The 25,745-nt window shown below is 45.7% G+C and overlaps 1 protein-coding gene across 1 annotated transcript in view; it reads right to left on the bottom strand.

Annotated features, from left to right (window-relative positions):
* KCTD2 (potassium channel tetramerization domain containing 2) overlaps nucleotides 1-25,738 on the bottom strand; it is a 35,283-nt gene extending 9,545 nt beyond the window's left edge. The window contains exons 1-3 of the mRNA XM_089682640.1: nucleotides 25,381-25,738; nucleotides 18,172-18,280; nucleotides 2,651-2,742 (exon numbers count right to left, since the gene is read on the bottom strand). Of these exons, the coding sequence (XP_089538766.1) occupies nucleotides 2,651-2,742; nucleotides 18,172-18,280; nucleotides 25,381-25,647 (468 nt within the window). The 5' untranslated portion in view covers nucleotides 25,648-25,738. The remainder of the gene's footprint in view (nucleotides 1-2,650; nucleotides 2,743-18,171; nucleotides 18,281-25,380) is intronic.
* Nucleotides 25,739-25,745: the final 7 nt, after the last annotated feature.

The following is a 25,745-nucleotide window of genomic DNA, read 5'->3' as shown; positions in this document are numbered from 1 at the left end:
GGAGGATTCAAACAAACAAATCACATGGGTAGTTAGAAAAGGTACCAAGACAAAAAAAATGCATGCAGTAAACTATGTATTTCTGCATGTTGTAAAAGTCAATTCCTAAAGTGACCATTTCAGTCACCTAAAATTGAGGCTGAACTCCAGCTTGCCCTGCAGTCTGAGTACAAGAGAGGAGCCTGTACAACTATGACAGACTGCATATTCTAATTTCACCGCACACTGCAGTCTTCTTACATTGTGCATTAGTAACTACAGCAAGTCATAGATAGCGCCTGTCTCATTTCCAGGCTGAGATCCAACATCATCCAGCTCTTTCCTCCCCAGCCAAACTGTCCCTGACCTGCCCTTCATTCAATGAATTTCAGGACAAAGTTCACCAAATTTAAGGTGTAACATGTTCCAGCTCATGCCCCGCTCACCCCTTCCACTGTGACAGAAGGCAAGGAATTCTCTCCCTATACATCCTATGCCAACGGTCACATTTCAAAAATAGTGAAGCTGTGCGTGGCTCTGCCCACAGAGCTGCACTATCAAATTCCAGGAATCTGAGTGAAAACACTACAAATCCCATCTGTCACCGCCGCAAACAGCTTGTAGTGCTCAATGGACTGTAAAGGCGCTTTCACTCTTCCTCCATCTTTATAATTTATAGCCCATATGGAGGAATGGGCATAAAGCTGGAGGAAGAGTGTGTAGGAACCTGACATTGCGCCCATGATCCATTGGTCACAGGTGCAATGCTCTGCAGGCTCCTGTAGGAAAAAATATTAAATGCACATTTTTTTCTGCAAAAATGTGTGCATTTATTATATTTTCCAATAAAGTGAACTTCTACGTTAATTTCCTTCAACAATTGGAGGTTCTGCATCATATGTATGGGCAGCACAGTGGCTAAATGGTTAGCACTTTTGCCTGGCAGTACTAGGGTTGTCAGTTCGAATCCCAGCCACAGCACCACATGCCTGGAGTTTGCATGTTCTCCCTGTGCCTGCGTGGGTTTCCTCTGGGTACTCCGGTTTCCTCCCACACTCCAAAGACATGCCTCTAGGTTAATTGTCTCCGGTCTAAATTGTCCCTAGTATGTGTGAATGTGAGTTAGGGACCTTAGATTGTACACTCCTTGAGGGTTAGGGACTGATGTGAACGTACAATATATATATGTGTAAAGCGCTGCGTAAATGGACAGCACTATACAAGTACCTGAAATAAATAAATCATATGTAGGCGTTACCAAAATGTCTGCATGCCTACTTCTATATAGTATGACATCCACCCATCAAGGCGTTTTGGTATTTTGCATACCTCCTCTCATAAACCAGCCCACTGCTTGCATTAGGGTTATGGGCTCTTGAGAGAGGAGTATAGAAGCAGGGTGCTGTGGTGTTTTAAGAAAGCTATGTACAGTACCCTTGCTGGCCCCTCCCACCAGCCATGATCTGACTGCATTGCCCTGAAAAGCACAGAGACCCTGTGATGACGTCAATGGGTCTAAAATAAGGTATTTAATTAAAACAAATTTTTACTTAATAATTTAACTAGCATGTTGATGAAGCAGGGAAGGAAAACCAGGGGAGGCAGAATAAACTTCAGCTTGGAAATAGCTGTTCCTACTGACAAAATCTTAACCGCTCCCAGACGCATAGAATGGTTTTGAGCCTTGGGTTGTGGTTCCATCCTCCCACCCCAAAATCACTGCTGGTATATAGTGACATAGGGGTTGGATGGTAGAGCCACAGTGCAGGACACAGGCATCTGACACGTCTTAAATTGTCAAATACTGAAGACTTGGCCTAAGGCAGCACTGGCAGGGAGGTAAGGCAGGAGGACTTGCATGCCAGAGGTGTAAGTATAACAGCTCCCCTATTACAGGGAACAGCCATTTCAAATTTTTGAGTGATTACCAGAGTCTTTTCAACCTATGACTATAATTTCTAGTCAATATGCTAGAAGTGGACAAATCAATATGTAATCAAGAGCCAGCAAAACTACAATGCAAAAAGGATAGAAAGGACATGAAAGCTGTTTTTAGGCACACTGGCTACCCAACAATGTTAAATGTAGAAACCAAAACTGCATCCCAGCTACTAGTTGATTTTTCCCAGTTTATTCTGATTTATTAATCCCTGGCACACTCAGTACACTTTTACTGGTCATTCAATAAATAGCATATCAGAAGCATTTGTACTTCATGCCATGGAGTCAAAAGAAGTCTTCAGATTTAAGGTTCCATGCACACTAGTGTTTTTTTACGCTCCTAGAAGCAGTTATTAGCATTATTTTCTACTCCTAGAAGCTAAATAGTGTTCTCCTATGTGTCCATGCACACTACTTTAGGCTATTAGTATTTTCTGAGCTTCAGCGTCTAGGAGCAGAAAAAAAACAACAGTTTTTGAAGTGTTTTTCTGGAAGAAAAAAAAAAACCCAAAACACTAAACGCTAATAGAACACTCCTAACGGCTTTTTTCTAGCGCCCCTCCCCCTTCTACATGTACTGAAAAAACGCCAATGCTCCTTAAAAGCTTCTAAAACACTACTAAAAAACGCTATTATCTGCGTTTTTTGAGCTTAAAAAAAAAATGGTAGTGTGTATGGAGCCTAAGGGTGAGGAGTATAAAACACCAAGGAAATAAGATGTTAGATTTACCTGTGAAGTTCGATTTTCATTGTCTCGAATACGCTCTTTTACTAGCCGGACCAATGAAGCAATGTTGTAGAACTCAGCTTCTTCTAACACACCTGCAGAGGAGGGATAAACATTGTTTCAGCATGGGATGTGCATCAATCATTTTATATGTTTCCCTGTATTTAGGCACACTTCAAACTTTGATTATTCTTTAATATGTTACACACTGAATTTCAGTTATGACTGTATATGACTCAAATATGTATTTATGTATATAGCATGTATTGTTTACTATTGCATAATAAACAATGAAAGCAGGCATGTCAAAAAAAGAAGAAAAAAGGTGACTAAACAGAGAGCTAAATGCATTATGTCTACTTATAAAGAAAATGCACCGCTGTGTGATGTTACTATATTGCAGGCAGATATAAATAATAAATGAAACCAAAGCAAATGAATAAATCAATAAATAAATCAATAAACAAATAAATCACAGTCCAGTAATGGTGCTCGCTGATTCCCAGTGCAAAAGTTAGAAATGCGCACTAACCAGAAACGTATTAATAATACGCGTGTGTATATGATATCATGAAGATTCCCCTCTCTTTTCTGGTCTGGTAATGGGCAGGAGCTGAAGATAGCAGAGATGAAGCACCCTCGTGTGGCGAAATAGAGGTCCAGCAGGTCACAGAAATCCTTACAGAAGTGTGTGAGGTGGAAAATTCCTCCTCTCAAAGGCTGGTGCAGGGATCAATCTGGGACCGCAAAAGCTGAAAAGGCTCATCGCAGAAGACAAAGGAAAGAACCCATAGTGTAGTAGGTTGATAAAAATGATTTTATTCAAGAAAAACAGGAGTGCTCAGGAAAAGCTCACAATGGTGCCAGGTTTAATCAAATGACTGACCCTTTAAGATTAAAGATGGCCGCCGGGCCTCCACGTGGCACCGGCGGCGTAGTGTCAATGGCGTCCTGGGCCACTATGGGTTCTTTCCTGTGTCTTCTGCGATGAGCCTTTTCAGCTTCTGTGGACCCAGATTGATCCCTGCACCCAGCCTTTGAGAGGAGGAATTTTCCACCTCACACACTTCTGTAAGGATTTCTGTGACCTGCTGGACCTCCATTTCGCCACACGAGGGCGCTTCATCTCTGCTATCTTCAGCTCTTGCCCATTACCAGACCAGAAAAGAGAGGGAAATCTCCATGATATCATATACACATGTGTATTATTAATACATTTCTGGTTAGTGCGCATTTCTAACTTTTGCACTGGGAATCAGCGAGCACCATTACTGGACTGTGATTTATTTATTGATTTATTTATTGATTTATTCATTTGCTTTGGTTTCATTTATTATTTATATCTGCCTTCAATATAGTAACATCACACAGCGTTGCATTTTATATATATATATATATATATATATATATATATATATATATATATATATATATATATTGTCGGGACTTTTATGTGTTTTCCTTGAATGTTCAGCTGCTGACCATTGGAGCGCTCACTGTATTTTTTATACTCTCATGCATTATGTCTACTGTGGGCACTAGCTATTAGATTACGTCAAGGGGAAAAAAAATAAATTATTTTTTCTACATAGTTGTAAAATCCATTTATTGGAGTACATCACGGGACACAGAGCAGGCCATAATAATGACAGTAATAAATAGCGGTTGAGTACTTCAGCAAGAGATAGAGGAAGGGTTGGCAACACTTGGCCCATAAAAAAGCTGCCTGTGGTCAGTCCACAGCAGCACTAAGGAACCAAGTGCATTTCTGGCACATCAACAGAAAGAACTTTTCTGTTCTCACAGGGGTTATCTCACAGGGTCTATAGGGGGTAGACTCTTCAAAAGATAAAACACAGGGAAAGGAGCATGTATTGCAGAGATGTACTGCATATGTTTTTTTTATCGTACATCACGGGACACAGAGCATGCCATAGTAATGACTATGTGGGACGTCCCAAAACAATAACCTTGAAGGGTGGGTGACATCACAATAACCCCTGTCAACATCCCAAAAAGCGGTTTGTAAAACACTGTGGCCAAAGGTAGAATTCTCCGTGGCTCTGACATCCACCTGGTAAAACCTTGTGATTGTATGAACCGAAAACCATGTAGCAGCCTTGCAAACCTGAGTGACGCCTGGTGGCAGATAGACCAAGATGCCCCCACACTCCTGGTAGAGTGTGCTTTCACCCGAAAGGGTGGAACCTTGCTCTTCAAACCACAGGCTTGAATGATTAACTAATGAATCCAGTTAGAAATAGTTGATTTGGCTGCCGCCTGTCCTCTCCTGGGTCCTTCCAGCAAAATAAGCTTTCAATTCAAGCTTTCTAATCTACACCATCATTCTCAAAAAGACCCTTTTTGCCTGCATCACATCCAAGGCATGCAAAGATCGTTCTTTTGCCGACTGAGGCCTAGGGAAGAATAAGGGCAGAACAATGTCCTCATTGAAATGAAAACTAGAAACCCCCTTTGGCAAAAAGGACAGGTGAGGCAGCAAAACCACCTTATCCTGATGTAAAACCAAAAATGGCTCTCTACAAGAAAGAGCTGCTAACTCCGATGCCCTTCTTGCAGAGGTGATAGTCACCAAAAGCAAACTCTTTCCAGTTAGCAGAACTAACGGAATTTCCCTGATAGTTTCAAATGGTGCTTTCTGTAAAACTGCCAAGACCAAGTTCAAGTCCCAGGGGCTTTTTGACAGGAGGAACAGTATACATCACTCCTTATAAAAAAGTACGAACTAAAGAGAAGCAATCGGTCTTTGGAAAAACCAGCTAAGGTTAATGATACCTGACCCTTAATAGTACCAACAGCCAACTTCTTTTCTACTCCTGATTGGAGAAAGGACAATTCTCCCAATCACATATTTCCGCAGGTGCCATTTCCTAGCGTTCCGCATTGTGTGGACAACCGAGCCCGACACTCCCTCCCCTATCTTTTAAGATTTGGGTCTCAACAGCCATGCCACCAAACGAAGTGACTGTAAAGCTAGGTGCTATATAGGACCCTGAGACAGTAGGTCTGGTCAATCTGGCAGAGGCCATAGATCGCGCACTGCTAGCCTTACGATGTCCACGTACCAAGACCTCTTGGGCCAGGATGGTGCCACTAATATCACTGGAATCACCTCGACTCGAATCCTGCGTAAGACCTGCGAGATAAGCTGAATCGGGGGAAAGGCACAGATTTGGGAAAGCTGATCCCACGGTATTATCAAAGCATCCACCCCATTCTAGACACAACCTGTCCACCTTTCTGTTGAACCTGGATGCCAATAGATCTACGTCCGGGTACCCACAACGCTGGCAGATTGGCGAGAACATTTCAGGATGCAGAGCCCATTCCCCAGGAAACAACCACCGACCACGGAGGTCGTCCACCTGCCAATTCTCTATCCATAGAATGAATACTGCTGACAGAACCGGAACATGCACTTCTGCCCAAGACAGAATGTGATTAACCTCCTCCTAAGCCCTCTGGCTCTTGGTACCACCTTGGTGGTTGATGTATGCCACTGCTGTAGCATTGTTGGACTGGACCCAGACTGGCCAACCATGAAGCCTGGTTGTCCAATATCTTAGGGCAAGCCACACCACCCGAAGCTCCAGGATATTGATGGGAAGGATCTTTTCCTGTGGTGACCACGTCCCCTGGACTGTGGTCCCTTCTAGAACAGCCCCCCAACCTGAGAGGCTAGCATCGGTTGTTACCAGTTTCCAAATCATTGGTGTGAAAGATCTTCCCTTTTCCAAATTCCAAGCTTCCAACCACCAATTCAAGCTTTTTAGCACCGGGGGGACAAAGACATGGGGTAATTCTGCGCTGGAATCTTTTTGTTCCATGCCGACAGAATATTTCTCTGCAAAGGCCTTGAGTGGAACTGCGCACAGGGTACTGCCTCGAATGAGGATACCATCTTCCCCATTAATGTCATGCAGGGACAAATGGAAGGATACTTCCTGCTCCTCAAACTGCAAACCTGATCGCTCAGGGTACAGCCCTTTCCTGGAGGCAGAAAAACCTAGGTCTGAACAGTGTTCAAATACTCCAGACTTCTCGAAGTTGAGCACCCAGCCCAAGCGTTCCAGAGTATGAATCACAAGGGCCACATTTTTTCTTAGGCTTGGACCAGACTAACCTCTGAGCAATAGATCGTCCAAATAGAAGATAAAAGAAGACAGCCCCACATGGTGCAGTACCACTTAAACACTTTATTCTCCACAATAGAGTACTACTTACAAGATGTAAAAAGTATTAAAGCCCAAAGATGTTAATAGCCAAGATGTTTGTGCGAGAAAAGCCAGAACAGTGCTCTCACCACTGCCGGCCTTTACTCCGTGACGTTCCTGCGTCACTTCCGGTTCTGACCCGTGTCACTTCCAGTCGCCGCACAGCCACTCCCTGATGTGTTTCGTCACTTCCGACTTATTCATAGGAAGTGATGAAGCACGTCAGGGAGAGCCTGTGCGGTGACCGGAAGTGAGGCAAGAGCGTCAGAGTGGAGGCCGGCAGTGGTAAGAGCACTGTTCCGGCTTTTCTCTCACAAACATCTTAGCTATTAACATCTTTGGGCTTTAATACGTTTTACATCTTGTAAGTGGTACTCTATTGTGGAGAATAAGGTATTTAAGTGGTACTGCACCATATGGGGTTCTCATCTTGTATCTTCTATGTGATATATTATGAGTGGCGAATTGGAAGGAAGTTTATTTTAACCCTGGAGATCGGGAACGGTTATCTAAGGAGTCCAGTACTACAGGTTGAAGGGAGATCTGGTCCCTGGAGGATTATTTACCAAAGCTCAGTATGCCAACCATGAGAGTGGGAGGCAACACATTTTGGTGAGTGCACACCTGAGAGGGGAGCACCACACAGAGTTATATTACTTTTTGGCACAAGTATTCACGTGGTGATTATTATCGGATGATCTAAGTGATTTATTTTTATGAAATATTTATGATTTCTGTCACTGTGACTGATCACAGGAATGGACTGAAACATTTGGACTTTTTTGTATTTCATTTAGAATCTGATATTGATACATGCGCTGCTAAAATATTTTTTTATTTAAATATTTTTCTTGTATGTGTTTAATAATTTAAGGTGGAAGCATGGTATTTGTAACACTGATATAATTATATAAGTGATTTATATATTTTTTAGGAATTGGCGGTATTTTGAGGCACGGACTTTATTTCATTTGAAGGTTATATATTGTTGGGGATATTAAATATATTTATATTTATTTTAGCGCAGTTTTTGGGAGACTTTACACTTTGTAGAACAAAAACTCTGTCTGGGTACTCCCAGTCAGCATACATAACTGAATAAATGCCTGAATACTTTGAGGCGGCTCTAATGAGCCTAAAGAGGAATAAGAAACCTCAGATGCCTCTACTGGGGGTAACTTGAAACCTGACCGGACCGTATCAGTGAGGTTATTAATAACCTCTGTGATTGAATAGCAGAAACCCCCTTCTGGCTGTGACTCCTGACAGAGAACCGATTGACTGACCCTCTTCAAGATCCTCTACCACATCTTCATCCTCAGTTTCCACCAATTCTTGTTCAGGGACTGTTGGGTCCAAAAGAAGGGGATCTTTCCTGCTTCTTACCACCTTGAGCCACCTATGCAATCATTCCAGCAATTCTGTCTTCTAATCCTGCTAAAGCTGAAGCAAGATCCTCAAAGCGGACGCACCGGTAGTAGCCACAATGCCAGACAAATGCAGTGGCTCAGGTTCACCCGCTGTCCCTGGTCTTTCAGATGATAACACAGCGGAATTTCAACTAGGCTCTACAGGACCCGGCAGTGGCCAAAACACAGCATTCACAATAGACCTGCTTAACCACTTCAATATTGAGCACTTTTACCCCCTTCCTGATAAGGCCAATTTTCAGTTTTCAGCACTCTCACACTTTGAATGACAATAGCACGGTCATGCAACACTGTACCTAAACTAATTTTTTATAATTTAGTTCACACAAATAGAGCTTTCTTTTGGTGGTATTTAATCACCACTGGGGTTTTTATTTTTTGCTAAATTAACAAAAAAAAAAAGACCAACAATTTTGAAAAAAAGCACACCATTTTCTTAGTTTCAGTTATAAAAGTTTGCAAATAAATAATTACTCTTCATAAATTTAGGCCAAGATGTATTCTGCTACATTTCTTTTGTGAAAATAACCCAAATCAGTATTTATTATTAAGTCTGTAGGAAAGTTATAGAGTTCACAAACTATGGTATAGATCTGAAAATTGATCAGTCCTGAAGTACTGACAGCCAATCTAATTTCTTGAGGCCCAGAAATGTCAGAACAGTACAGATATCCCCCAAATGACCCCTTTTTGCAAAGTAGTCAGTCCGACGTATTTCATAAGAGGCATGGCGAGTTTTTTTTAAGTTTTAATTTTTTTGTCATAATTTTTTGGAAATGAAGAAATTAAAAAAACAATTTTCACAAATGTCACCAGTGCAGTACAGCGTCATCACATAACTGGTGTGGCTCAGGGACACTGACTGGTGACAGTATGAAAAAAAAAACTGATAATCTTTTTTTCAATTTGTTTTATTTTTATTACATTTTTTTCTCTTTTTAAGATTTTTTTTTTTCTTCATATTACACTATGCCCAAAATAGTATAATGCTACCATAGTACCATTGTTTGGGGAATTTTCTTTTTTACACAATTTGATTGCTTTTAGCAAAGAATTTCTTTGCTATAAGCAAGCATTTAACTGAATGAAATTGATTCATTCAAATTTTTTGTTGTGATTAGCCACGGCTAATCACATGACACAGATGGGCTGTGATTGGCCTAGCCCAGCAACGGGCAAACTACGGCCCGCGGGCCGTATATGGCCCGGCGGACCTTTTAATCCAGCCCGCGGAGCGTGATACTGTCAGGATGGCTGTCAGGATGTGTGTAGGCGGGGCAGCGTGACGAACGTGAGGGGAGCTAGGCTCCTCTCACAGTCCGCCCTGAAGACCGGAACGGCGCGGGAACACGGCGAGAGGAACGCGCGGAGCAAAGGTAAGTAAATTGACACAGGGGGGACTTGGCTTACTACTTGGGGGGGAATAGTACTGTGGGGGATGAAATACTATAGGGGGGATGAATTACTATAGGGGGGATGAATTACTATAGGGGGGATGAATTACTATATGGGGGATGAATTACTATGCTTACTATGGGGGAATATTACTATACTTACTATGGATGACACATACACATCATTCATCTACTCTTGGTCCGGCCCCCGGGTCCAATATATGAACCCATTGCGGCCCTCAAGTCAAAAAGTTTGCTCACCCCTGGCCTAGCCTGTGCATGTGATCACTGTGACCATTCACAGCTAGGCACACTTGTATACAATGGATAGCATGAAAGGAAGCCATCCATTGTTTACAACTGTCATGTGACCTGCTATGATTGGTCACAGCAGGTCACATGGTACTGGCAACGGGGCCAGTACACAGATCTGTCATAGGCTGTGTCCAAGGTACACAGCCGATGACAGATCTCGCCACTGCGTGGCCCTGTGGACACACGCAAGGTGTGATCCAGCAAGGACGTCATATGACTTCCTCCCGGATCAACAAGAGATCCACCTGGCCGTCATTTTACTATAGGCCAGGCGGGAAGTGGTTAAAGTGAAGCAACACACTTCAATGCAGTCCACTGCAAAAAAGAAAAAAGCGGGTAGCATGTACACAACCCTTCTGCCTGACTGGCCGATCCTCCCAGGGAAGTACTCACGTGTCTTTAGAATAACCTGCTCTGTGTCCTGGCCATCCCTCCAGCAGCAGTAGCAGCAGAGGTAGTGGCGGCAGCAGCCACTACCTCTAACAGGCAGCGTTCTATGTAAACTTCCTCTTGCTGTTACTACTGCGCATGCGTCCACGCCACACGTGCGCCCACATGGTCTCTACAGACTCCCTGAAGTGGCAAAAAAAAAAAAAAAGTACTCCCCCTGGTGATAGAGAGGAGACACACACTTACTAATCCTGCTGCAGGCCCCTGAACTTTTATTTAGGGACCAACCTTCACCCATCATGGCAGGCCTGGTCCTAAAGACCTTCAAGGACTTGGTCCCCCTTTTTAAATGGGGGCCACTGCCTTGGACCTGTATAGCACCCTTCCGGAAGCGCCTTGGTCAGATCAAACTGCACAGGGTTCCGAAAATGCAGGGTCCATTGCCATGAAGCCACATTACAGGAAAAACCTTGAGAATTCTTCTTATCCAGCGAGGCTCGGGTACCATCCATTTAACAGCATTTCGAATGGATCCAATTGAGGCCCTTGACTCTCACTAGAATCGTTCCAGACCTCCCAGTATGCTTCACAGAGCACAAGCAGCACATGTTCAGTGAACATCCACCTTACAGACACTGGTGAAAAAACTTCCTGTGTAGGAGGGGGTTATATGGGGGAGGACTTCCTGTTTGATTGGTCGCCCAGTCTCCATTCACCTATAGGTAACATATAACCCACATAGTCATTATTATGGCCTGCTCTGTGTCCCGTGATGTACGATAGAGAAACATGCAGTACATCTCTACAATACATGCTCATTTGCCTGTGTTTTATCCCTTGAAGAGTCTACCCCCTATAGACCCTGTGAGATAACCCCTGTGAGAACAGAAAAACTTCAATTTCTGTTGATGTGCCAGAAATGCACTTGGTTCCTAAGTGCTGCTGTGGACTGACCACAGACAGCTTTATTATGGGCTGAGTGTTGCCAACACTTCCAGTGTCTCTTGCTGAAGTACTGAACAGCTCCTACTCTCAGATCTCAACAACATAAAGGCTAATTATTCTGCAGTTGTAAGATAAGAAATGGGTGGACTAAACAGACACAAAGTCCGGCAAGACCACCACTTTTTTACACTTATCAAACAGATATAACAAAATGCTTCCAATGGTAGATTTACCAGGCAATATGCTCAGGGTTCACATACATTTTACTTGTAGAAAAAGGTCAATGCACTTCAGAAGGTACTATAGTAACTTTCAAAATTTAATCCCCAAAAAAAGAAGCCATTAAACATCTCTTTACAATAGTGTTTAGCAACAAAGTTATATCAGGAAGTGTAGACAATGCACAAGAGGGATGCAATCTAAACTACAAGTGTGGCACTCCCAACAACATTTACTAGCAGTGGCATTTACAAATGCGGACACAGTACAGGAGATGACCAGAGACTGCCGACATACAACGGCAGTGGGAATACTGGGCCGGCCGCTCCATAAGACGCACAGACATTGCCCCGTCGTTGGTGTCAGCAGGGGGGGGGGGGGGACGAATAGTGCCCCATCGTTGGTGTCAGCGGGGGGGGACGGAACGAATAGTGCCCCATCGTTGGTGTCAGCGGGGGGGGGGGGGGACGAATAGTGCCCCATCGTTGGTGTCAGCGGGGGGGGGGACGACGAATAGTGCCCCATCGTTGGTGTCAGCGGGGGGGGGGGGGGACGAATAGTGCCCCATCGTTGGTGTCAGCGGGGGGGGGGGACGACGACGAATAGTGCCCCATCGTCGGTGTCAGCGGGGGGGGGGGACGACGACGAATAGTGCCCCATCGTCGGTGTCAGCGGGGGGGGGGGGACGACGACGAATAGTGCCCCATCGTCGGTGTCAGCGGGGGGGGGGAACAGTGCCCCATCGTCGGTGTCAGCGGGGGGGGGGGGGGGGGGGACGAACAGTGCCCCATCGTCGGCGCCAGCGGGGGGGGGGACGAACAGTGCCCCATCGTCGGCGTCAGCGGGGGGGGGGACGAACAGTGCCCCATCGTCGGCGTCAGCGGGGGGGGGACGAACAGTGCCCCATCGTCGGCGTCAGCGGGGGGGGGACGAACAGTGCCCCATCGTCGGCGTCAGCGGGGGGGGGACGAACAGTGCCCCATCGTCGGCGTCAGCGGGGGGGGACGAACAGTGCCCCATCGTCGGCGGGGGACGACGAACAGTGCCCCATCGTCGGCGGGGGGGGGGGGGGCGAACAGTGCCCCATCGTCGGCGTCAGCGGGGGGGGGGGGGACGGACGAACAGTGCCCCATCGTCGGCGTCAGCGGGGGGGGGACGAACAGTGCCCCATCGTCGGCGTCAGCGGGGGGGGGGGGGAACAGTGCCCCATCGTCGGCGTCAGCGGGGGGGGGGGGGGGAACAGTGCCCCATCGTCGGCGTCAGCGGGGGGGGGGGGGGGGAACAGTGCCCCATCGTCGGCGTCAGCGGGGGGGGGGGGGGGAACAGTGCCCCATCGTCGGCGTCAGCGGGGGGGGGGGGGGGAACAGTGCCCCATCGTCGGCGTCAGCGGGGGGGGGGGGAACAGTGCCCCATCGTCGGCGTCAGCGGGGGGGGGGGGGGACGAACAGTGCCCCATCGTCGGCGTCAGCGGGGGGGGGGGGGGGACGAACAGTGCCCCATCGTTGGTGTCAGTGGGGGGGGGGGAATAGTGCCCCATCGTTGGTGTCAGTGGGGGGGGGGGGGGGAATAGTGCCCCATCGTTGGTGTCAGTGGGGGGGGGGGGGGAACAGTGCCCCATCGTCGGCGTCAGCGGGGGGGGGGGGGACGAACAGTGCCCCATCGTCGGCGTCAGCGGGGGGGGGGGGGGACGAACAGTGCCCCATCGTTGGTGTCAGTGGGGGGGGGGAATAGTGCCCCATCGTTGGTGTCAGTGGGGGGGGGGGGGGGAATAGTGCCCCATCGTTGGTGTCAGTGGGGGGGGGGGGGGAATAGTGCCCCATCGTTGGTGTCAGTGGGGGGGGGGGGAATAGTGCCCCATCGTTGGTGTCAGTGGGGGGGGGGGGGAATAGTGCCCCATCGTTGGTGTCAGTGGGGGGGGGGGGGAATAGTGCCCCATCGTTGGTGTCAGTGGGGGGGGGGGGAATAGTGCCCCATCGTTGGTGTCAGTGGGGGGGGGGGGGAATAGTGCCCCATCGTTGGTGTCAGTGCGGGGGGGGGAATAGTGCCCCATCGTTGGTGTCAGTGACACCAATGATGGGGCACTATTCCTCCCACTGAACCAATGACACTTAACTTGCTGACCCTTGCTCCAGCATGGTGCTGCTGCAGCCAGCATACCTGGTTGCAGCAACACCATCTGCACGGAACACTTACATGTCAGCTGTCCTCCTTCACTCCGGCCTCTCCCTCACTCGATGTTCGCGGGGCCGCTCGGCTCTGCCTCCTCGCAGATGATTGGCTGCCTGTGTGCCTTTCCTGAGCTACAGTTCTGGCGCCCAATCACCGGTGAGGAGGCAGAGCCAAGCGGCAGCGTGAACATCGAGTGAGGGAGTGGCCGGAGTGAATGAAGGAGCAGCGCTTCCTGGACTGGATCGTCGTGGGACTGGGACCAGAGCCAGGTAAGATACAGCAGCCCCCTGACCACCCCTGTACTTAAGTGTCCCTTCCTGGCGGCAAATACGCCCCTGCCGGCGGGCCGGATAAATGGCCTCAGCGGGCTGCATGTGGCCCGTGGGCCGTAGTTTGAGGACCCCTGGTCTAGCCTGTAGAGGTTTATGCGTCCCTCCATACCATCACGGACCCACCACCAAAACAGTCAAGCTGAACAATGTTACAGGCAGCATAATGTTCTCCATGGCTTCTCCATACCCTTTCACGTCTGTCACATGTGCTCAGGGTGAACCTGCTCTCATCTGTGAAAAGCACAGGGCGCCAGTGGCAGACCTGCCAATTTTGGTGTTCAATAGAAAATGCCACTCGAGTTCTATGGTGCCGGGCAGTGAGCACAGGGCCCACTAGAGGATGTCGGGCCCTCAGGCCGCCCTCACAGTGCTCATCCTGTTCCTCCTTGCACAAAGGAGCAGATACCGGTCCTACTGATGGCTTAAGGACCTTCTACGGCCCTGTCCAGCATTCCTAGAGTAACTGCCTGTCTCCTGGAATCTCCTCCATGCTCTTTAGACTGTGCTGGTAGACACAGCAAACTTTCTGGAATGGCACGTATTGATGTGCCATCCTGGAGGAGCTGGACTGCCTTTGCAACCTCTGTAGGGTCCAGGTATCGCCTCATGCTACCATTAGTGACAGTGACCCTAGCTAAATGCAAAACTAGAGAAAAACAGAAAATATGAGTAGGGAAAAAAATGTCAGTGGCCTCCACCTGTAAAACCATTCCTGTTTTAGGGGTCGTCTCATTGTTGCCCATCTAGTACACCTGTTAATTTCATTAACACAAAAGCAGCTGAAACGGTTTAACCACTTGCCCTCCTGAGGATTTACCCCCCTTAATGACCAGGCCTCTTTTTGCTACTTAGCGCTGCACTAATTCAACTGATAATTGCGCGGTCATGCAATGCTGCACCCAAATGAAATTTACGTCCTTTTTTTCACACAAATAGAGCTTTCTTTCGGTGGACTTTTTGCTATAAAACATGTACAGAAAAAAAATGTAAAAATCAAATTTAGTTATAAATTTCTGCCGAAATGTATTCTGCGACATTGCTAAAAAAAAAACCCAATACGTGTAAATTAATTGGTTTACGTGAAAGTTATAGCGTTTACAAATGGCGGGAAAGATACTGGGAAAGATGGCGGCGATCAGTGACTTATGGCAGGACTGCGGCGGACATTCTGACACGGGGGGAACTGACTTGGGGTCACTGACATCCCCAGTGACACCAATACAGTGATCAGTGCAAAAAAAAAAAAAAAAAAAAAAAAACCACTGACACTGTACTAATGGCACTGGGGAGGAAGGGGTTAACTTTTTTATTTACTGAAAGGGTTAACTGTGTGAGTCGAGTGTTTTACTAGGGGGCGGGGGTGTGTACTGCATGAGAATACCGCTGATCCAGAGAGATAAACTCTTCTCTCCGGATCAGCATGGCAGGAGCTGACAGGGGACTGACAGAAAGCAGAGGTGCAGTGTAAAGACTGCAGCCGTCCTCTCTGTCAGTGACTGCCGCTAATCGCCGGGACATGACCGATAATGACCGGCCGTGACCCGGCGACTGCCATCTGCGGCCACGATCGGCGGGACGGGTAGGGCGGGCACACGCCTCGCGCACGCCCCCTACCTGTTTTGCAAACGCACGCTTTAAAACATGGTATTGCCCAGCCGTGCCGACCTGCCACCGTATTTCTACAGTGACTGGTCGGCAAGAAGTTAACAACCCCCTCTGCTACTTAACTGACCAGATCAAGATGACAGGAGTTTAACCACTTCCTGTTCGGCCCATGTATATAAACGGCCGTGCAGGAGCAGGTTGCCATTTATAAATGTCCTCCCTGCTTATGCATGCTCCCTTGGAGTGCGCAGCACCGCGATCCGGTGTCCGTAGGAACACCGATCATTGTACGGGACCTCTGTGTGAGGTCCCGATCATGTGATCACTGATTGGCCAATCAGTGATCACATGAATAGTAGTAAGCAAGATGTCACTTCTGACATCATTGCTTACTACGTGTGAAATCTGTGAATAATCACAGAGGTCACATGGTACAAGGCTATTCACAACAGCCTTGTACCATGTAACAAGCTGTGACCAATCACAACTCACAGTATTTCTCAATTCCTAGATTGTAAGCTCGAAAGAGCAGGGCCCTCAATCCCCTCATGTTTTGCATTGTATTGGTATTGTTCTGTCACATGTTCTGTCCCCCTTTTGTAATGTACAGCGCTGAGCGAACTATTGGTGCTTTATAAATACTGTATAATAATAATAATAATAATAATGGCTGCAAGAATGCAGCCAGAGAGGAGAAATTATTGCTTTTACAGCCTTTAAGGGTGTAAAAGCAATATGTGTAAAAAAAAAAAAATGTTCATCCCCCACAAGTAGTACAGTGTCACTATGGTGACAGTGCGTTAAAAAAAGACAAAAAAAATTTAAAAAAAATAAAATAAAATGTAAAATACAATGTCTGAAAAATTATAATTTGTGGTTTTTTACTAAAAAGATAACTGAATACATTTTGGCCAAGATTTATGAAGAAAAATTAGCAAAATTTTCAAAGCAAAACTCTTCACAATTTCTGGACATTTTCATTTATATAGCAAAAAAAAAAATCCCAGTGATATATAAATACCACCAAAATAAAGTTTTATCTGTCTCAAACACATGCTAAAAAATTGATATGGGTACAGTGTTGCAGGACTGCGCAGTTGTCATTCAAAGTGTGATAGCACTGAAAGCTGAAAATTGGCCTAAACAGGAAGGGGGTAAAAGTCCGGACTTGACGTGGTTAACTGAATTGATGCTATACACTGATTAAAAAGTGTTAAATTTTTTGAGCATTGTACTATTAAAAGGATTTATTTCCTTTACAAAAAGAAGAGTAGTAAAACTATGGTGGTCATTCACTAAAACTGGAGAGTGTAAAATCTGGTGCAACTCCAGGTGCTTCCAGGTTTTAATGCCAAAGCTTAACTGAACTAGCTAAAGTTAAAAGCTGATTGGCTTCCATACACAGCTGCACCAGATTCTGGGTGCACCAGTTTTGGTAAATCTACCCCATGTCACACAGAAACAGACATTCTAGAGCAGTGGTTCTCAACCTGTGGGTAGCAACCCCTTTGGGGGTCGAACGACCCTTTCACAGGGGTCCCCTAAGACCGTCAGAAAACACATTTCCGATGTGTAAAGAGCAGCTACTGTGTAGAAAGCAGCTGCTGTGTTGAAAGCAGCTACTCTGTTAAAAGCAGCTACTGTGTTGAAAGCAGCAGTATTGGAGGTAAAACGACCTTATGAATTATAATTACTGGGTAAATAATTTTATGGTTGGTGGTCACCACAACATGACGAACTGTATTAAAGGGTCACGGCATTAGGAAGGTAGAGAACCACTGCTCTAGGGCTTTAAAAAAATACTTGGGGAGTTTAATAAAATCTTAACCAGTTTTCTGGAGGTGGTTTCCTTAAGAACTCCCTGTGTCTAATTCAGCCAAGCATTTTTGCCAGCGGAGGTACCATTACTGGCATGTGCAGCAATTTCAGGCAGTTCTTACTACTGCCACTTTCAGAATCTGCCGCTATGAAGAATTACCGCCAGTTCGCACATTACAAAACTGGTGGTAACTAGGACCAACTCTAATCTGGCAGACTTCAGTACTGCATATCAGTGCCCAGAATGGGGCATGTCTGTGCTGCAAAGCTGTCATGTACAGGATGTGACAGCTTCCCACACAGTACTGTAACCCTGGCCCCATTCACCCAGAGGTCAGGGATACTGGTCAGTCATAGCAACGCCCATATTTGGGAAATTATTGGGTGGGTGAAGCTGAGAGGAGCATGATGGGGAACTGTGAGATTAGTTCCGATCATGTCAGATTTACATCTGATTACCAGGACATGGCAGTGGGCGGACTGAAAAGCTGCTATTGAATTGAATAGCAGCCATTGATCTGCCCACTGCCAATCAAAAGTAATGTAGACCTGATGGCGAACGAGTCTCCCAGTTCCCTGCCAGGCTCCATCAACCCTTAGTATAAAACTCCCTGGCCATGTGCCTGTCAGTGTGACACCTTTTACGAATTTCCCTGAACCTTTATTCCTTACCTTCTTCTGCTAGCTCTTTGCCAAGTATTAGCTTCCCATGTCGTAGATAATTCAGGATTGGCCCAAAGTAGGTAGGGTCCCGATCGATTAGATAGGCTCCTGTTTCATCCTAGGAAACAACAAAAATACTGCTTTAGCAGGGTTTTAAAAATACATTAAAGTGGTTGTAAACCCTTACATATGTGATGTGACTGGCTTCAGGTGATACACAGAGATTAAACAAATCCACCTACATAAGATGTACCTGTTTACCTGCAGTCTTCTGTTCGCTACATCCAAAGTCCAGAATTTACACTCACCAGTCACTTTATTAGGCACATCTGTTCAATTGCTTGGTAACACAAACTGCTAATCAGCCAATCACATGGCAGCAACTGAATGCATTTAGGCATCTAGACGTGGTGAAGATGACTTGCTGAAGTTCAAACCGATCATCAGAATGGGGAAGAAAGGGGATTTCAGTGACTTTGAATGTGGCATGAATGTTGGCTGCCAGATGGGCTGTTCTAAGTAGTTTTAAAAACTGCTGATCTACTGGGATTTTTACGCACAACCATCTCTAGGGTTTACAGAGAATGGTCTGAAAAAAGAAAATATGCAGTAAGCAGCAGCTGTATGGACGAAAAATGCCTTGTTGATGTCAGAGGAGAATGGGCAGACATAAATACATGAAAGCATGTATTCATCCTGCCTTGTATGAACAGTTCAAGCTGGTGGTGGTGTAATGGTGTGAGGGATATTTTCTTGGCACTGGCAAGGTGTACCTAATAAAGTGGCCAGTGAGTGTATAATGCTTGTCTGAGGGTTCCAAAAAAAGGGGGCAGAGAGCTGAAATTACACTCTGCAGAGCTCAATGAGGAGAGGTCTTACAGGAGCTAGCACCCACTGATCACACCACAGCCGGGTCGGCGGCAGTGTACGTGAATGCTCCCGCCCCCCTACCCGGAGGTGCCAGATCATGTACTAGGTAAGTGATCCGTCACAGGAGAGATGCTCTGCCACCGTATAACTAGATTATGTGATTGGCTTGTAATGTGCTCAATAGAGACCAGGAGCTGTCTATGACAGCATGGTCACGGTGTTAGAAGTACTCCTTCAGCACAGAAAGCTCAGCCATCCATGCATACACATGTGCAGTGTGTGGGCATTAAAGCCCACCCTCCTATGTTTTATATGGGCAGCAAGAAGTTAAATATTAAGCCTTCATTAAAATATCCTTAAATCAAATTAAGCCTTCAATATTAAAATATTGGCCAATCAGTGATCACATGAATAGTAGTAAGCAAGATGTCACTTCTGACATCATTGCTTACTACATGTGAAATCTGTGAATGATCACAGAGGTCACATGGTACAGGGCTATTCACAACATCCTTGTACCATGTGACAAGCTGTGACCAATCACAACTCACAGTATTTCTCAATGGCTGCAAGAATGCAGCCAGAGAGGAGAAATTATTGCTTTTACAGCCTATATGGGTGTAAAAGCAATAAGTGTAAAAAAAAAAAAAAAAATCTTCATCACCCCCACAAGTAGTACAGTGTCACCATTGTGACACTGTACTGCTAGGGTGACAGTATGTAAAAAAAAAAAATAATAATAAACAAAAATAAAATGAAAAAGTAAACAACATTTTTTGAAAAATTATAATTTTTGGTTATAAACTAATTTGGGTCATTTTTTTTTTAACTAAAAAGATAACTGAATAAATGTTGGTCACGATTTATGAAGAGAGATTTGCTAAATTTTATAAGGAAAACACTTTTTTCAAAATGTTTGGACTTTTTCATTTATATAGCAAAAAAAATCCCAGTGGTGAAAAAATACCACCAAAATAAAGTTTTATCTGTCTGGAAAAATATGCTAAAATATTCATATGGGTACAGTGTTGCATGACCGCGCAATTGTCGTTCAAAATGTGATAGCACTGAAAGCTGAAAATTGGCCTGGGCAGGAAGGAGGTGAAAGTGTCCAGACTGGAAGTGGTTATGATGCCTTTTCTACTTGCAGGCGAAAAGCAGCAGAAAAAAACATGGCAAAAGCCACTTTTTGGCGTGTGTGTATACACGTTTGGCATTAATGCACTCTGTTAGCCAGTAAATTACTTTATTCTGACTATTTGCGCACATAAACACGGTTAGCTTTAATGTGCATTTTTTTCAGCCCAAACGCTCCTACTCAGAACATGCAAATGATGGAGTTTGTTTTTTCTGCCTCAACTCCTGTAAACCCCTATATGTGCATGGACACAAGAGTAACATGAAGGGGCATTTAGGAGGAAGAAAAAAAAACTCCAAAAAAAACCACTTGTTTTACAAGTGTGCATGAGGTCTAAGAAAGATGTATATACTTACCAATATTCATTCTGGTCCAGGCATGTGAGCTCCCGTCTCAGCCAGTGGCTGCTGCAGGGGAGAATGATCCGACAATGGCTGGTGAAGCCTAGAGTGGTGACGTCACCCATTGGCATCAAAGGTTCATCCACTGTCGGCGCTCCCTCCTCTCCCCTGTGGCTGACACATGGGAGTCAATCACGTGACTGGAACGGCCTGAAAATAGGGAAATATATACATCTTTCTTACACGGGTTAGTTAGCATAGGTGTACGGAGGTGTGTAGGGAACAGTTTTAAGGATAATTAGGTTTATAGCTGAAATTCCACTTTAAATGGTGCAGAGCATTACAGCACACCGTATAAGTGTGAAGGGGACCTTAACGTGATTCTAAAACTGCTGCTATGGGGGCACCCGCTACTCCGTGTGTCCATTCACACATGGAGCAGCAGCTTAGCCCCATCCCATCTCTCTCCTTATTGGCTGACTGGTTGTGATTGACAGCAGTGGGAGCCAATGGCTCAGAGTATCTCTGACGGGGGAGAAACCTGTATATAAACACAGATCTCTCCCCCGTCAGCTCCTGCACACTGCTTTTTATGGCTCTGCATAGCAGAGCCATACAAAGCAATGTGCTTACAGTGGAAAGCACACAGCATACTGTGAAACAGCACACAGTTAACCCTTTGATCATCCCACATGTTAACCCCTTCCTGCCCAGGGCCATTAGTACAATGTCAGTGCTTTTTATTAGCACTGATCACTGTATTGGTGTCACTGGGGATGTCAGTGACACCAAGTCGGTTTCCCGCCCAGTGTCAGAATGCAGTCCTGCAGTAAGTGGCTGATCGCCCCCATTGCTAGTAAAAATAAAAAATTCCAGTATATATACACCACCATTTGTAAACGCTATAACTTTCACGTAAACCAATTTACACGTATTGGGCTTCTTTTTTTTTTAGCAAAGACATGTAGCAGAATACCCTAAATGGCCTACAATTATGAGGAAAATTGATTTTTTCAAATTTTTTACTGGACATGTTTAATAGAAAAAGTCAAAAATATTGTTTCTTTATCAAAATTGTCGCTCTTTTTTTGTTTATAGTGCAAAAAAATTAAAAACACAAGGGTGATCATTTACCACAGAAAAAAGCTCTATTTGTGGAAAAAAAGGATGTAAATTTAATTTGGGTGCAGCGTTGCATGACCGCTCAATTGTCAAAGTAATGCAGCGCCGGAACGCAAAAAATGGCCTGGTCGGGAAGAGGGCTAAATCCTCTGGAGGGCAAGTGATTAAAGTGGAACTTTACCCATAACAACCTGTTCTTTAGCAAGGAACATACATTCCAGGTTAATAATTAAGCTACCAAAATCAGTGTATGCTGTAAATTGCCTCTAGCATTGCTCCTGTTTCTTCTTGCTAAAGGCTGCCATTTTGCTGAAGCTCAGAGCCCCTAAGCAGCAGTAAATTATAATGCGGAACTAAACCCATCGATTTAATGTTTCCAAAAAAACATTACGTTCCAGGAGTCCCGGGATTCCTAACTGTCACATTTGCTTGTTCTCACAAACTGTCAAACCATCAATAGGCCAGAGTCATAACTGATCACATGTGCAACATCATGGCAGTTGCAGATCAAACAGAAGCAGCTTCCTTAGCTGTAAAGGATAGGAGGGTTGAATCCTGCTTTAAGGCTGTCAGCAGATTGGCTTCTAAAAATTCGACATTGCCTAAAAATGGAGAGCAACTGAGCATGTGCAGAGCAGGGTGGGACAGTGTATTACTGGATCTTAAACTGTAAAGACACTTATTTGTAATGTTTTTCATAGCTATACCTGCAAAGGCGGCCCACCTGAAGTGATCTAGCAGGACTTAATTTTCTGCCTAAAGTTCCACTTTAACAGGTCCTTATGTAGAGCATTACAATGGACTGTATAAGTGTGAATGGGACCTTAAAGTGGAACTAAACCCATTGATATGCTGGTTTCAAAAACAGTTCCATTCCTGGCATGCTCGGAATTAACGGTCACATTTGCTTGTGCTCTGAGCCAAACTGTCAAATCATCAAATATCTGGAGTCATAACTGCTCACATGTGCAGCATCACGACAAGTGCAGATCAAGCAAGAGGCTAAGATGGCAGCTTTCATGGCTGAATAGGATGGTTCAGCTCCAATTTAAGCCAGCTATAGCCCTGGTTCACATCTGTGCGCTCCGTGATTTGCACGGACACGAGCCCATTCATTTGAATTGACTCCCGTGCCCAGGGACATGCAGGAAATAAGTCCCTGCACTACTTTAGAAATCGCAGCCCACAGGGGAACCGAGGTTCCCAGTACGGTTGCGATTTCCAGTGCGGGCTGCAGCCATTAAAATGAATGGCACCCGCCTGAAAAGTCCCGCATTCCTCTGTGTGGGTGGTGCGGCTACTGGTATTTGTGCGGGTCCCGCAGTGGTACCGCCCACACAGATGTGAACCAGGGGATAGATGGATCAAAATTCAGATGGAGGACTACCAAGTTTTAATCCACGTATGGGCACCCTGGCTGTATAGAAGATGATCTACCAACTGACTTCTGTACTACCGCCTGTAAAACATCTGCTTGATCAGTATCACCCACTGTAGCCAGCAGCACCGATCATTGTCTTATGATGGCGGGGAAGCCTGATGTCAGTACCCCCATACACATTGAATGGGTGGAATTGGCTCGTTTTTTGTTCAACCAGCTTGTTGAACAAAAAAACAAAGAAGAATGGTCTGTAGGCTGCATTCACACTATAGTGCCTAGTGAACATGCGCACAGACATAGGACTACCCCATACATGCAATAGTCTGCCCTACACACAAAGCTCAGGCAAGTTCTGCAGCTTCATGCTTCTGATTTCACACATTGGGGGCGCCATTAACATTGAATGCACTGCGAGGGCCACACATGGTTCGTAAATGTGCACAAAATTGCATGTATTCAGGAAACGCTATACAAGTGACTATAGACTTCATGCATGTGAATTCAGTAGCTATACATGTGACTATAGACGCCATACATGTGAATACAATCGCTGTACATGTGACTATAGACGCCATACATGTGACTATAGTCACTGTACATGTGACTATAGACGCCATACACGTGAATACAGTCGCTCTGCGTGTGACTATAGACACCATACACGTGAATACAGTCGCTCTGCGTGTGACTATAGACACCATACACGTGAATACAGTCGCTCTGCGTGTGACTATAGACACCATACATGTGAATACAAATCGCCGTACATGTGACTATAGACGCCATACATGTGACTACAATCACCGTACATGTGACTATAGACACCATACATGTGACTACAATCACTGTACATGTGACTATAGACACCATACACGTGAATACAGTCGCTCTGCGTGTGACTATAGACACCATACACGTGAATACAGTCGCTCTGCGTGTGACTATAGACACCATACACGTGAATACAGTCGCTCTGCGTGTGACTATAGACACCATACACGTGAATACAGTCACTCTGCGTGTGACTATAGACACCATACATGTGAATACAATCGCTGTACATGTGACTATAGACGCCATACATGTGACTATAGACGCCATACACGTGACTATAGACGCCATACACGTGACTATAGACGCCATACACGTGACTATAGACGCCATACACGTGACTATAGACGCCATACACGTGAATATAGACGCCATACACGTGAATACAGACACCATACACGTGAATACAGCCGCTCTGCGTGTGACTATAGACACCATACACGTGAATACAGTCGCTCTGCGTGCGACTATAGACACCATACATGTGCATACAATCGCTGTACATGTGACTATAGAGGCCATACATGTGACTATAGAGGCCATACATGTGACTATAGACGCCATACATGTGACTACAATCACTGTACATGTGACTATAGACACCATACATGTGAATATAGTCACTGTACATGTGACTATAGACACCATACACGTGAACACAGTCGCTCTGCGTGTGACTATAGACACCATACATGTGAATACAATCGCTGTACATGTGACTATAGACGCCATACATGTGAATACAATCGCTGTACATGTGACTATAGACACCATACATGTGAATACAGTCACTGTACATGTGACTATAGACACCATACATGGGTGAAGTCACTGTACATGTGACTATAGACGCCATACATGTGACTATAGACGCCATACATGTGACTATAGACGCCATACACGTGAATACAGACACCATACACGTGAATACAGCCGCTCTGCGTGTGACTATAGACACCATACACGTGAATACAGTCGCTCTGCGTGTGACTATAGACACCATACACGTGAATACAATCGCTGTACATGTGACTATAGAGGCCATACATGTGACTATAGACGCCATACATGTGACTACAATCACTGTACATGTGACTATAGACACCATACATGTGAATATAGTCACTGTACATGTGACTATAGACACCATACACGTGAATACAGTCGCTCTGCGTGTGACTATAGACACCATACATGTGAATACAATCGCTGTACATGTGACTATAGACGCCATACATGTGAATACAATTGCTGTACATGTGACTATAGACACCATACATGTGAATACAGTCACTGTACATGTGACTATAGACACCATACATGTGAATACAGTCACTGTACATGTGACTATAGACACCATACATGTGAATACAGTCACTGTACATGTGACTATAGACACCTTACATGGGTGAAGTCACTGTACATGTGACTATAGACACCATACATGGGTGAATACAGGTGTGCTGGAGGGAGGCGGTCACTTCGGCTCCTCTCAGGATACATCTCCATGACAACCACTGGCTCCGGGTCAGCACCTTGTCGGAATCCAGGTCCGGGTCTTCTTGGCACAGGCGGTACAGGAAGGATTTGGGCTCCCGGCACAGGGTCTGTTTGGTGGTCTGGAAGTACGTCCCGCCCACGTTCAGACGGACCCATTTCCCGCCCGCTTTGCCGGCGGCTTCTTGATAGCCGGGACTGCGGGGACTTCGGGGTCCGGAGCAGGAGAGACCCGGGCTGGGGGGTCCGCTCCGGGCGGCAGGTATAGTCAGACTACACGGGGACTCCCGCGGTGGTTCTGCCATGTTGAGTCAAGCCGGACAGAACCGAGACAGCGGCGGAGCCATACTACCGAGAACAGCAACGAGTAAGGCTTCCGGGGCATAGAGCGGGTACTTCCGAG

The sequence above is a fragment of the Staurois parvus genome, unplaced genomic scaffold (assembly GCF_062004578.1).
Source record: "Staurois parvus isolate SC_StPar_1 unplaced genomic scaffold, SC_StPar_1.0 ptg000293l, whole genome shotgun sequence".
Classification (NCBI taxonomy): Eukaryota; Metazoa; Chordata; class Amphibia; order Anura; family Ranidae; genus Staurois; species Staurois parvus.
Note: the sequence above shows the minus strand (reverse complement) of the source record. Positions and strands in the feature narration are given on the sequence as shown.